Source organism: Lotus japonicus, chromosome 6, assembly GCF_012489685.1.
Source record: "Lotus japonicus ecotype B-129 chromosome 6, LjGifu_v1.2".
Lineage (NCBI taxonomy): Eukaryota > Viridiplantae > Streptophyta > Magnoliopsida > Fabales > Fabaceae > Lotus > Lotus japonicus.
The window spans coordinates 53,471,148-53,485,576 of record NC_080046.1 but is presented as its reverse complement, the minus strand read 5'-3'; the positions used below and the strand labels follow the sequence as shown (position 1 = coordinate 53,485,576).

General features: G+C 36.2%; 2 protein-coding genes across 2 annotated transcripts; one reads left to right on the top strand and one right to left on the bottom strand.

The window, feature by feature from the left end:
• Positions 1–4,041: 4,041 nt before the first annotated feature.
• LOC130725557 (putative F-box protein At3g16210) lies at positions 4,042–5,214 on the bottom strand. Its single transcript, XM_057576774.1, has one exon. The coding sequence runs from the start codon at positions 5,212–5,214 to the stop codon at positions 4,042–4,044; it is 1,173 nt and encodes a 390-aa protein (XP_057432757.1).
• Positions 5,215–7,809: 2,595 nt separating this feature from the next.
• Positions 7,810–12,801, top strand: LOC130724345 (lycopene epsilon cyclase, chloroplastic). The gene is made up of 11 exons (XM_057575550.1): positions 7,810–8,280; positions 8,465–8,636; positions 9,234–9,369; positions 9,474–9,584; positions 9,667–9,769; positions 10,341–10,484; positions 10,567–10,674; positions 11,100–11,196; positions 11,277–11,405; positions 11,628–11,760; positions 12,415–12,801. The coding sequence occupies exons 1-11, from the start codon at positions 7,966–7,968 to the stop codon at positions 12,578–12,580; spliced, it is 1,614 nt and encodes a 537-aa protein (XP_057431533.1). The 5' UTR covers positions 7,810–7,965; the 3' UTR covers positions 12,581–12,801.
• Positions 12,802–14,429: the final 1,628 nt, after the last annotated feature.

Genomic DNA, 14,429 nt, shown 5'->3' with positions numbered 1-14,429 from the left:
TGTGATGTTGTGAGTACAGCTTCTTTTGATCTGCAGTCATCTCTGACCTTGGGATCTTCTTGCCATCTGCATCAACTGGACGCTCATAGCCATCCACAATAATATCCCAGAGATCTGCATCGAAACCCAGAAAGAAACTTTCCAGTCTATCTTTCCAATATTCGAACCTTTGACCATCGAACATAGGAGGCTTTGCGTTGTAACCATCTCTTTGAGTTTCACTGGTGGTGGCAGCCATTGTTTTTCACACCGGCCCGGATCACTGAACACTGTTAGGTGTGGTAATCAGAACTTGCGCTCTGATACCAATTGAAGGTATGAAAAACGGTAGAAGGGGGGGTTTGAATAACGTTTTCAGAACAAAACTTCCACCTTAAAGATTTTGACAAATCTTTCGAGAACTTAAGTGCTAAAGATAAGAGATAGAAAAGCACACAAGGATTTTATCCTGGTTCACTTGATAAATCACTCAAGCTACTCCAGTCCACCCGTTAAGGTGATTTCTTCCTTCTTAGAATGAAGGCAATCCACTAATCAGGTAAGAGTTACAACTGCACTTGAAACCTACAAGTGACTAACAATTACACTGACTTAGCTCACACTAAGATTCACTCTCTTAGTCTTCTCTAGGATCTGATCAACCTTGATCTCCTAAAGGAACTAAACAAACTGTTTATCAAAGAATTGTTTACAAGAGATTTGCTTCTAAAAAGCTAATAGTAAACACAATGAATTTCAGATGAAAGAAAGCTTAGAATATTTTGAATATGTCTTCCGCGTATATGTGTTTCTTTCTAGCCGCTTCTTTCAATCTTCAGCCTCTATATATACTCCAAGGATTAGGGTTGAGCGTTGCATGGGAAATGCTACCGTTGGAGGGCAGTTCTGGAAAATCCAGCTTCTGCTGTGGCTGAGAACGTTAGGTAGGTCGTCAGGAAGGTACACTTGCTTTTGTACTTGGATAGCGACTTGACCTTTTAACCTAGGAGACTTCTGATCAGGGGAATACTTCATATTGGAACTTGTGAAGCCGGTTGATCAGAGTCAGAGGGAAAGCACAGATCCTCTGACCATTGTATCTTCTGATTCTTAACTCAGAGGGAAGAACATGGCCTTCAGAGTTTCTTGCTTCTGGACTTCAGAGTTTCCACTATTCAGCTTCTGGATCTTCAGAGTCTTCTACACCATCAGAACATCTGAACCTTCAGTGTTTCTTGGTTATCAGAACTTCTGGATCTTCAGAGCTTCTAGCGACTGAGTCCACATCAGAGTTTGTATAGCTTCAGAACTTCTGAAGCTTTTCCACTGTTCATACTGAACATGGTGAATGCGAAAGCGTTGCTTGGGTTACCCTTTATACACAGTGCTTCTGATTTGTGTGAGATTGAGTTGAGGTCAGAGCCTGTAAATAGCACACTCAGAAAAACACGTTAGAGTACCACAATTGTTCATATCAAAAGGTTAACTTGTAATCATCAAAACATAGAGTTGTACTACTAGATCAAAACTTGATCTTACAAGAGGTGGTGAAAGAGTTTCCTCTTCGCTTAGGAATTGAGAATCGTGCTTTTAAATATGTGGAAAGTCTTGTTCCTCTATCTGGTTTGGTTCATGAGGAAGCTTGAAGTTATGCTTGGATCAGTTCATGATGACATTAATTTGATGATCTTTGTAATGATTTATGTTTTCATGTATCATGAAGATACATATGATTAACATAGTACTTTTATCATCAACTTTTATAGGGTGTTTCGTTTGCTAACCTTCCAAAGGGTGTTTCGTTTTTTGTATTCTCTTCATGAGAGGGTTGTTCTCATGGGCTTCTTTATTATTCAATAAAATTAGTTTGTTTCTAAAAAAATTTAGTGGAAAAGGAAAAATCATCCATGGTGGAGTTTGGAAAAAAACTGAAGCGATTGAAGGAAAAATTTATCACTCGTGCAAGGCTCCTATAATGGAATATGATTGTGGTCATTTGTTAAAATATTAATTAAGCATTATTTGGAATATGAGGTCAAAAATATTTATTAATAAAGTCACTATAGACATGCTATATTATTTGATTTTAGTCCTCTAGTCTTAAATTTATGCTTCCACCACTACTCGATGTGAACTTGTTTTGTTGGCCGCGAGGCGGATGCAAATTATTAGCATTGGTTTAGCCGCCTTTAGGCCAACGCTACACATGTACCACAACGACTAACATTGTCGTCCTGCATTTACTCCAAAAATTACGACATAAGCATTAAACATGGAGAGCGCTAATTAGGAAAAATGTAAACAAATTAAATAATTGTACCAAATAATATAAAAATCATAAATTGAAAAACACAAGGAAATGATCTAGATGGATGGAAATAGGGGAAATACTATCTGAATAGGCTCAAATGCATTTGTAGGGAACACACCTTGACAACCAGCATGTGACACATTATACAATATAATTATTTTATTGATATGATAGAAAAAAGAGAAATTTAGTGAAAAAGAAAAAATCATCCATGATGGAGTTTGGAAAAAAAAAACTAAAGGGATGGAAGGAATTTTTTATTTTTGAAAATGAAAATTATTATTGAAATGCCAAAAGCTTGAGAACAACTCTCTCAAGAGTGGGAATTACAAATCATCAACTAGCTAAGAACAAACTACTCGCAATGGAATTATTCCATCACATTTTGTCTTAGCAAAAAGAAACCCAAAAGATAAGTTCTACAACCCCCAGATAATGCAACTGTCAGATGAAAATCATCACTCCTAATCCAGCCCTCTCAATAGCATTTGACTTGCGATGTAGTTTGGTTGCCGAAACCAAAGATACGTGTAGGACCAAAGCTTGGATAGCATCAACCTCAAAATCACTTGCCCCAAAATCACTTATTTGGCTTTCTGGTTCCAAAGATAAATTGTTTTATCTCTCGTGCAAGGCGATAAATTCTCATAAAATCTATAGCCCAGCTATTCCCACTTGGGAGTTTTCTCTCTATTTATAGGCTCATGTGATTACATAGAGCAAATCATTTGCAAATTTGGGCGGGGGAGCACACAAGATGAAAGGAAAATTCACTCGCTTAATTGGTCATGACTATGAACCCAAAGAGTGAGGGTGGCATGGGGCTATGTTCCATAGCTTCAAATCTTTTAATGATGCCCTCTTAACTAAACAAGGTTGGTGATTGCTTACACAACCAAATTCTTTGATGGCCTAGTGTTTAAAGATAAAATACTACCCCTGATCCAAATTTTTTCTATCAAATTAGAAGGCTTGTGAGTTAAACTTGGCGATGAAGAAAGCAACATGAGTTGCTGCAACATGGAATTTTTTTGTGTCCTAACTCCTAATGACTCATCTACCGCTGAAGCAATGACGATACTTCTAGAAATGTCTTTTGCTTTAGAAATGACATTTTGCAACCTTGAAATAGAGACATGAATCCCTTGAGTTTGTTGCACAAGCCCTTTAGTCCAAGAAAGTATGCAAGTCTTACTTTGGTTCTATTACACATAATTATCTGTGTTTAGAATTTATTTTTATTGAGATCAGTTTTGGTCATATAGGTAGAAAATAAAATAATGTCGCACATGGTTTAGCCAAGTTTTAATTTTAGTAACTCATATAGTCATATTATGTCTGGTTAGAACATCAAAGATCATCTTTAATAGATTTGAATTTGCTTCCACGCTAACACCCTAAATCCTCTAACTAATACATGATTCCATAACGGATCCATGCACAAATCCTCTTATTGTTCAGCAACAACAAAATAATTAATCACATACTAGTTTTTATAAATTTATTTTTCCATTGATTGATTGATGTTTACCATTTAATATAACAATAACAAAATATTTCACACTCAAGATGATCTAATCAACTCTTCCATTTTTTTATTTAATACCAAAATCTAAACAATATAAATTAAAATGTCCCAGATAAATTTTTGTAAAAGTCAATAAAAAGTACACAACTAATAATGTACCTTCATGACAGTAATAACATCAATCATCAAATAAATATCACCATAAACTAATCTGATCCGAACATCAAGCTTCCTCATCAACCAAGCCAGACAAGGGAAGAAAACTTTCCACATATCTAACTACATGATGCTCAGCTCTGAAGCAAACATTAAACTCTTTCACCACCTGTTGTTGACCAATCTTGTACAAAACCAATGGATGATGTTCTTCCCCTCCCAGCACAACAACATCATCATTATCATCTTTCCAGATCTCCAAAATCTTGCCCAGACCGGTTCCACGCGCAATGTTAAACATTCTGACCCAGGAACCTTCCACCCCATAGTCATTCATCACCCACATCTCAAACTGAATTTCAAAAGGCATGGTGTACTCCCTAACATAACCAATATGATCATTCAAAACAACAACATTATGATTGGATACGCACAATTCATTATTCTCCTCTTGGGACGGAAATTGGGGCAGGTTCATTTTCCAAAACACATCATCACTCATGTCAAAACATAGCACGAATTCGACATGATCACGTAGAGAAGATATGGCTAACCAATGATAAACCCCATTCAGATAAGCATTAAACATGGATTTATATATGAAATAAGCAAGGACACCAGCATTAACCACTTTCCATGAATCAGAATGAAGGTTGTATACCTGACCAATGAGTTTTCTATCACTTCCATCCCAAATCTCTGCATCCACTATAATGTTTACGACCTTGAAGTCATTTGTTATGGGGTTGACACCGAACCCGTGTACCCCATGGAAGAGGGTAAAGAGCGTGGGTTTCATTTGAGGAAGGAAAGGTAGAAACCTTACTTCTCTAGTGCCTGGATTCCAGAGAATCTTTGGATTGGGTCTAAGAGGAACACCAAACAGTTCAAGGTAGATGATGCCATTGAAATGAGAGCAGGCTCCGATGTTGTTTACATGTACTGAGATGAATGGTGGATTCAGATAAATGGAATGGGGTTGTGATTGTTCATCTTCAAAGACTGTTGAATTGACAAGCTTGTTTGTTTGGTGAAAGATCAGAAAGTTAGGATTTTTTTCTGCCTTTTCAATGGAGTGATAAAGATGTTTAGTGATGAAACTGGTTTCTCTGGTGAGAGCATTGTAGGATTTGTTTAAGGTTCGGAATCGCAGTATAGACTTTACGGGGAGCCTAACAAAGATTTTCATCACTAACTCTTCTGGTATATGTTCTTTAGACATTTCTTCAATCTCTAGCATGATGCTAAAAAAGATAGATAATATGAGTGTGGGTAAATCAAAACTCAGCTCATATCGAAAAAAAGACTGACAATGGCAGTGGCTTCCAAAACATGTATATATAGAACTTGTGGAATACGTATAGAAGAGAGAGAGGACAATGGATGTTTGTGAGGCTATAAAAATATTAATTTTTCATTTAATTCATATATTAATATTTTAGTTCTTTACAAAAGAAGATAATAAATGCACTTATTGATATTAATGAAGGTTTGAAACTTTCAATCCATATACACCTTTAGGAATTTATTTGTGCAATCAATTAATAGCTGCTACTTTAAAATATTTAATTGATCATAAATATTTATCTATTACTTAAATATTTTCTAAAAGGCCACATTAATTTTGATCGTATCTTTACTTGTTTGGTGGACAGGATAAGCATATAAGATAAGATAGTGTAATCATATTTTACTCTTATATGCTGTTTGTCGTGCTAGCAAGATATGATAACTCATTCATGTCTCTTATCCAATCTTGTCCATCATGTGTAAAAGTTATTCTGATGGGATATGATAGTAGTTTATGATTTTTTTATCACCTAACCATAAATTCAATTATTTCAATATTTATATTTTTATACAATTTATAATAATAGTAATTAATAAATATAAAAATATTAATTTTAATAATATATTAATTTTATTGTTGAGAGTTTCCTGCAAGAAGGATTTTTTTGATAGGCAATTATTATTAAAAGGGATTCAAGGAGTACTCAAACCCTTACAAAAGATCATATAATGGTAAAGCATGGTTTACATCACCAACACCTCTGTCTTCCCATTATAGGAGATTATAAGGAATCGAAACATTAGACTGGTTCACCATACCACTCAGAAATAGCATAGTGGAAGACTCTTTCCATCGCTTTTAGCCACACCCACGCCTTCAATCGGGCCAGCTCAAAGACGCCCCCAGAATCCACCGCCTCTTCTCAGAAGACCTTGGAGTTTCTTCCATTCCACAACTGCCAAATCACTAAATGGCCCAGCCTTAGCTTAGCTGAATCATCCCCCATGTTCTGAAGAAAGTGGTCATTTGTTGACTCTAGCAACACCACACATCGTCCCAACCAGTTTAATATTAAGGTCCACACCCGCCACGCAAATGAACAAGTAAAAAAAAGATGATCTGTGGGATTTAGGGTTTAGGTTTAAGGTTGGACACCAAGTGGGATTTAGGGTTTAGGTCTTTATCGGGTAAACTTTAGGGTTTTGGTCGTCATTAAGTCAAATTTAGGGTTTTGGTCGACGTCGTATCAAATTTAGGGTTTAGGGCGGTGTCGAGTCAAATTTAGGGCTTAGGTCGACGTTGGGTTGGATTTATGGTTTAGGTCAACGACGGGTTGGATTTATGGTTTTGGTCAACGCTAGGTCAAATTTAAGGCTTAAGTCAGCGTTGGGTAAGGCGTGTTGAAGCTAGATCAAGCAATCATGGATAATGGATATCCACTCATTAGAAATTCACTACTTAATGAATTAGATGGATCTTATTTGAAGGTTCATGGATGGATTGAAATTTTTCTAAAACAATTTTAGCGGATTCTTAATAGATTAATGGATTGTATTAACTTGTTCATTACAACTCATACCTATATCCATCTAATCCATCCATTTGTCACCCTGAACTTAGTTCACATTTAAACTTTTATAGTGCAATAAAAAAAGGAAAAAAGGATACATGTTAATATAAACGACACACATGGTGCGATTGCCATGAACAACGTTAGATGAGGAGCCTTGGCCGATTGCATAAGCGTGGCGTGGATTATGCCACGAACACGATGACATGGTGCGATTCATGGAAGGGAGTGAGAGGGAAGACAACACTATCTGGATGAGCAGAAATTGGATGCCGCCGCGCAGAGGGGACATTGAATCTGTGCGTTGACGACAACTTCAGGGATGAGGCAAGGTGCATGGGCTGGGGCGGTGTGCTTCGTGACTCACAAGGGAATTGGATTCTTGAGTTCCATGGTTATCAGGCGGGAGGCAATGCCATGTTAGCATAAGCTTATGCTCTCAAGTATGGCTTGTAATTGGTGTGGGACAAATGATACAAGAAGGTAATATGTAATGTGGATTGCAGAGATCTTCTTCAAGTCTTGCAGGATGAGGAAAGCATAATTTTCTTCCCCATTCTGGATGACATCCTTGAGCTGCTGGGGCGAAGGTGGTCGATGATAGTGATCTGTATTGGTCAAGAGTGCAACGAACCAGCATATTGGTTGGCAAAGAGAGGAGCTTCTTCTCCGTCTAATGCTTGGTGCCGGATGAAGGACCCACCCTGAAAATTTGAGATTCTCATTCTTAGGGACCGCTTAACTTTTATGTAGTTTTTCCTTTATCGTTTAGTTTTCCGATGTATAAAAAAAAATATAAACGGGAAACAAGACACCAAAACGCAATGTTAGAGCTGGTTAGCATTTCCTTTCTTTGTTGGTTCTTCACATGCCACGACTCGTTTCTGATAAGGCTAGCTTTTTCGAAAATCCACCAATCAGAGCACTCCACGTGGAATTCGGATGATTGTTAAACACGCCAGCGTATCAAACCATATCTCTCTGAAACTGAACCTGTAACCGCTCCCTCACTCACACACATAGCGTGAGCTCGTAATGCTAAACACGTCGTCGTTTCAACGCCATGAACACCGAGTGACCGGAGAATCACCGCCGTGAAACCCCAAACCGACGACGGCAACAAACAAACAATGGAGTGCGTTGGAGCCAGAAACTTGGCGGCAATGGCGTTTTGTGTCAGTCCTTCTTTGAGGTTGCGGTTACGACGGAAGAAGCTCTGGAGAAGACGAGTTTCATCGTCCGGCCACGCCGTTCGCTGGCGTTCGCATTGTCTGAAGGTGGAGGCCACGGCCGCCGGCGCGGGGACGAGTAGCGAGAGCTGCGTCGTTACTAAGGAGGAATTCGCCGACGAGGAGGATTATGTTAAAGCCGGCGGCTCTGAACTTGTTTTCGTTCAAATGCAGCAGAAGAAATCCATGGAAATGCAATCCAAGCTTGCGGATAAGGTTTCTGATTCTCACACCTCTGTTTCTTTGATTTTTTTATTTTTTTTTCTATTGAATATTTGGCTTTGCTATGATTTGTGCTGCAAGTTTATGAGGTTTGAATGGATTTTTCATGCTGTTTTGTTTCTGTTGAAATTTGAAAGGATAAGGTTTGAATGGATACTGTGGTTAACTGTTGTTGCAGTTGCAACCTATTTCTATAGGAGATGATATACTGGATATTGTTGTCATTGGTTGCGGTCCGGCTGGTCTTGCTCTGGCTGCTGAATGTGGCAAGTTAGGATTAAAAGTGGGGCTTATCGGTCCGGATCTCCCTTTCACAAACAATTATGGTGTTTGGGAGGATGAATTTAAAGGTATAAATTACCCTTGCTGCATCATGCTACTCATGTTATCTTTATGCTATTCATTTTGATCTTATTTTGGATAACAGTGTTGTAAGAGTTTAACGGATATGCACCGTCTAAAACAGTTTTACATTGGCAACCAATCACGGTATGTCACACATAGGAGCAACAATTACTTTCGTTTTAAATTTTAATCGAAACAAAAATATATTTTCTGATTTGGCGGAATCCAATTGTATGACTGTGCATGGACATTTGAGCAGAATCCATGTGGTAGAGCAACTTAGGCAATGCTTCCAACTGTTATTTTTTTAGCAGACTATTTTATTAGTGAAGTTTTTCAGTTTTGAGTCCCAGTTTATGAAACACTGAAATGGTGATCTTGAAGTTTGTACACTTCTAGTGAACTTATGTAAATAATGCATGACTAATTTCATTTAAAGGAATTTCTGTATGTTCTGCCTTCGGATGATCAGTGGACTCTGATATTTTTAATACTTTTCATTTTGGACCCTAAAAGCGGATAAATTTTCTTTTTGGCAGGAGCATAAGATTTGCACATCATTGATTTTACACATCATTGAACGTGCTTCATTATAATTTCAGGTCTTGGACTTGAAGGTTGTATTGAACATGTTTGGAAAGATACCATTGTTTATCTCGATAATAAGGATCCCATTTTAATTGGACGTTCTTATGGACGAGTTAGTCGACATCTGCTTCATGAGGAGTTGTTGAAAAGGTATTATGCTGATTACGACTAATTTTTGTGCTTATTGTTATTCAACTCCATACTGATGATTAGTTTATTTTAATCTGTATATGATTCATCTCGAATTTCCCTAGGTGTGTTGAGTCAGGTGTCTCATATCTTAGCTCAAGAGTAGAAAGAATTGTTGAGGCTAGCAATGGTAATAGTCATGTTGTCTGTGAATATGATATTAAAGTTCCCTGCAGGTATGATATAGTTTGAATGCTTTTAAATTTTTTAGCCACTTATCTATTATATGTTGAAACTTCTGATGACGTGTTATTATAGGCTTGCTACTGTTGCATCAGGAGCAGCTTCAGGGAAACTATTGCAGTATGAGGTTGGGGGTCCAAAGGTGTCTGTACAAACAGCTTATGGTATCGAAGTTGAGGTAGGAGCAGGAGGCTAGCTCTATAGCTCTCAGTTTTCTAATAAGTGTTTGTTGTTAGACTGATGGTAGTAGTATCATTATAAATATCCTATATTTGTACATCACATGTTGCGTGTCCTTTCTCTAATTTCCTAAATCTTCAGATTTTTCCTGTCCTGCATAATTTTGAATACGTGACCCAGGAAAGTCTCCAGTTTTGTTTGTTTAAGATGCATAATGGAAAGGTTCTGGTGATAAGCTGCTGTTTTTATTATCTTGAACTCTTTGGTGTTGCACAGTTTTACTAATAATACAGTTTATAACTCTGTTTAAAGGATACAAATTCTGGAGGTTCTTTTTGTCACTGGTTTATAACAACACTACAGTTTATAATATAATTCTTTTTAAAGCAATAAATATTGGTTCTTATCTGCATTCTGCAAAATGGCAAATATCAGAAATAGCGCAATAGTGTTTTTTGGTGAATAAGTCAGAGGAATTGTACCAAGTGTAGGTAGTCTTTATATATTAGTCTATGATGTCTATCTACTTCATAGCTATTAATATTGACATTTTTTTGTCACAACTTTAGGTGGAAAACAATCCTTATGATCCGAACCTGATGGTTTTCATGGATTACAGAGACTACATGAAGCAAAATGTACAATGTTTAGAAGCTAGTTATCCAACATTTCTTTATGCGATGCCCATGTCTTCTACAAAAGTGTTCTTTGAGGTTTGCTCAATATTTTTCATTGGAGTGATTTACATTGCATATTACAGTTCTCTGTGCATTTATGCAAAAACATCTATTGCAGGAAACCTGTTTGGCATCAGAAGATGCTATGCCTTTTGATTTATTAAAGAAAAAGCTCTTTTCAAGATTAAATACGATGGGGATCAGAATTACCAAAACTTATGAAGAGGTAAAGGCATTGGAATTGTCGATTTTAGTTGAACATATAGTGTCCAAAAGGGCACATTCATATTCTGTAGATTAGAAGACTGATATACTCATTTTAAATGACCACTCTCTCCAATTCCTAAATATCATACTCTTAACAAAATTTAATTGCTGGTATTTGTGGCACCTACATTCTACAGGCCATCAAGTTTATTTTACTTTTCCCCCCACTGAAAGTCATACTATAAAACAGAACAGTTGTGTAGTTGAAATCCGGTGTTTCCCTTGATAACAGTGTCTTTTATCCTAAATTTTCAGCTTCCCCTTGAGCTGCTTCATGGCAGTTTTTAAATTATAACATGATATCTACACATTATTTCAGTGTATCTGCCCAATCTTGCATTTGATCTGAATTTTGAGTCCTTTCATCTATAAATGTGTATATAGGAATGGTCGTATATCCCTGTTGGTGGATCCTTACCAAATACAGATCAAAAGAACCTTGCATTTGGTGCAGCTGCATGCATGGTGCATCCAGCCACAGGCATGATATTGTTACATTTTCATTTTATGGATATGCTTAATTGAAGTTATTGCCCTTTAACATTGGTTTTTATTCATTAGGCTACTCCGTTGTGAGATCTCTATCAGAAGCTCCAAAATATGCTTCAATAATTGCTACTATTTTGAAAGAGAGTCATGCAAGGGGCATTGTTACACATAACAGAACTAAGGAGAATCTATCTATGCAAGGTATTCAAGTATACCCATAAGCTCAGAGACTTAAACATAGAAGTTATCTGGTTTCTAAATCTGCACAAGCTATACTTATTTTGTTTCTTTCATCGAAAAGTTTCAATGTCCGGTACAAATTTGTAAATAATTTTGGGAAGTGGATCGAGTTGATTCTGTTAGACTTAATGTGGATCTGAGGTTTTCAACTTGTATAAACATTTAAATGTAATTTTTCTTCAGCTTGGAATGGACTTTGGCCACAAGAAAAGAAACGGCAGAGAGCATTCTTTCTTTTTGGATTAGCACTTATTCTGCAGCTGGACATTGAGGGCATTAGAACATTCTTCCGTACTTTCTTCTGCTTACCTACTTGGTATGTTCTATTTTCCTTCATTTATGTGGTAGATGTCTTGGAATTTGCTTTCTAATGTTTTTCAAGTATAATACACAAGTTTTGAGCTTGGCAAAGCCTTTGCCAGATTTTTAGGTTCAGCTATTATGTTTAACTCTTAGATGTTTTATCAAGAACCATCTTGGCCTCACTTGCTGAAAACCAAAGAAATATCTCATACCATAATATCAAGTCTAACTATAGACCCTGCTTTAATTAATATGAAGGGCCCGTTTGGTATGTATGATGGGGTATGGCCTATTATTAGTACAAAACGTGATAGTATAAGGCCTGATAAAACTATTTGTGGCTTAAGGTTTAATATTTAATTGTTATCCTTATTAGATCAACCAATTTGCTGCGAACATGTGTTAGTTTGAATGGAAGTAGTTTGAGTCCCTTAAGCATGTGGTTCTAAATTTATCCTTGGATCCGCATGTATAGGAAAAACGCTATTGGGATTTGGCACCTAAAAGTATCTCAAAAGATCCATGCCTACCGTGTGAAAACATACTTTATGTCCACTGAAAAAAATACCCCAGTTTGCTTGCTTTCTCCTGATACAAATCCGAATGGCCTCTTCGCTTATTATTTAAAATTTTCCCTCCATGATGGTTAAATGTTTTTTCCTCGCAGGATGTGGCAAGGATTTCTTGGCTCCTCTCTCTCCTCAAGAGATCTTGCATTATTTGCTCTCTACATGTTCATAATAGCACCAAATAACTTGAGAATGAATCTAGTCAAACATCTGCTTTCAGATCCTACTGGGTCAACTATGATAAGGACCTACTTGACGATATAGTACGTTTCTATAATCTTCCTACTTATTAGGTGCCCTGTCTCGGGAAACAAGTTAGATTACATTAGGAGCTATATAGAAGTAAGTAGGTTCTTGTATGTATATATATTTCCTAAAACCAGATATGTTATAATTTTTATATCTCTTTTGCTAGAATGTGTCCATTTTGTATGATTCTCCTAACTCTTGTGGTGATAGAGTCAAAGTTAGAATGTTTACCCGTCTGTTTTGTCCAGTCTATTTTATTATTTAGAATAAGCAGGAATGTATTTAGTTCAGGTATTAAGCATGAATTCAGGTTAGTCCTCATAAACCTGTGCACAAATATGCATGTATATCTCATGGTATTACATGTTTTAAGTGGTTATGCGAAGGTAGGGGATCAAGATGAATGGGTATTAGGACTAGCAAAAAAAAAGAACCATAATCCTGAGCCTGAGAACTTGCAGTCAAACCCACTATTTTGTCAAATTTAAACTTGTCTTCGATAGCAACATTTTTCACCTCATAATGTCTTTATAGCCCCTTTTTGCTTTTAACTTGTCCAGTACAAGATTACTAACAATTTTTAGGAATATTTTCATAAAAAAATAAATGAAGAAGCAAGGAATGCTTATTCCATCTATGTGTTTGTTTCACCCCATTGAATAAGACTGACAAAACTAACAGTCTAACTAGTGTTCTTAAATATGTAATTTACACAAGCTCATCCATATCCATATTATGTACAGTGAATTGTGAATGTTTACACCATAGCTTAAAAGACTCTGAAGTCTGAATACGATGCCCTGTAACAGAAAATTATAGGTCAAACCATTGAAATCTAAGGAAAACATAGGTCAAATAACTAAGAGATATTGAGATTTAAAATATATTTATAGGGCGTGATCTATGCAACTGACCATCCAATAAGAAAAGATTTTGGTTGTTGATGTTATTGGATGACTTCAGCTAATTGACTTTGAAGTTTATCATAACTTCTACTTGGAAAAAAATTATAAAAAATTGAACCCTCTTATGCTAAAGATACATAAAAAAAAAAACATTCCCTTTCCTCCTGTTACGTAGCAACTTTTATTTATATGTACTCAGAGGTAAAGGTAGATAAATTTACATATATTTCTACGAGATCCTAAGGTTTAAACTTATTTAAGCAAGACTACGTGCTTAAACTACTTTTGTCATGCAGTCAATTAGACTTTTTCTTTAAACATGTGCATTCTCATAGGCTTGGTAACATCATTCTTCTAGCTCATAAAACTCCAATATCTTGATCAAGTCAAAATTTATGAATTTATCTGCCTGTTATGTTTAAGCTCAACTGATAAATCGAATGTTTTGTATAACACCACTGAAATGGTGACGTACCAATTGATATTTCATAAGCAATCTTGTACGCACAGAAAGTATCATGTAGCGTTTTAGACCAATCTTTTCTAAAACAACCATAATTTCCTCTAAAATCCTATTGAGTTCTGTTTGAGACCTTCATTTGACCACCTAACTGAGAATGACAAGTAGTAGTAACATGCCTCACCCGAAATGGTCTTCCATTCATTTCCTTTTTCAAATTCGTTTTTTTTAATTGGGTTATTTAAATGATTCATGTGGGTTAGTAACCCACAATTCAATTGACCAATAAGATTTTTTATAAATAAAATATAAAAATTTTAACTCACTTATTTTCAATATAATTGAACGATAGGTTATTTAACACAAATTTTCTTATTGGTCATTTAGACAATTTTTTTAATACATCCAAATGTGTGTAAATTCTATTAGAACAAGATGTCTTCAAAAAGGTACATAAACATCTATTATGTTCTACGCGGAAAAGTAACATGATATATGT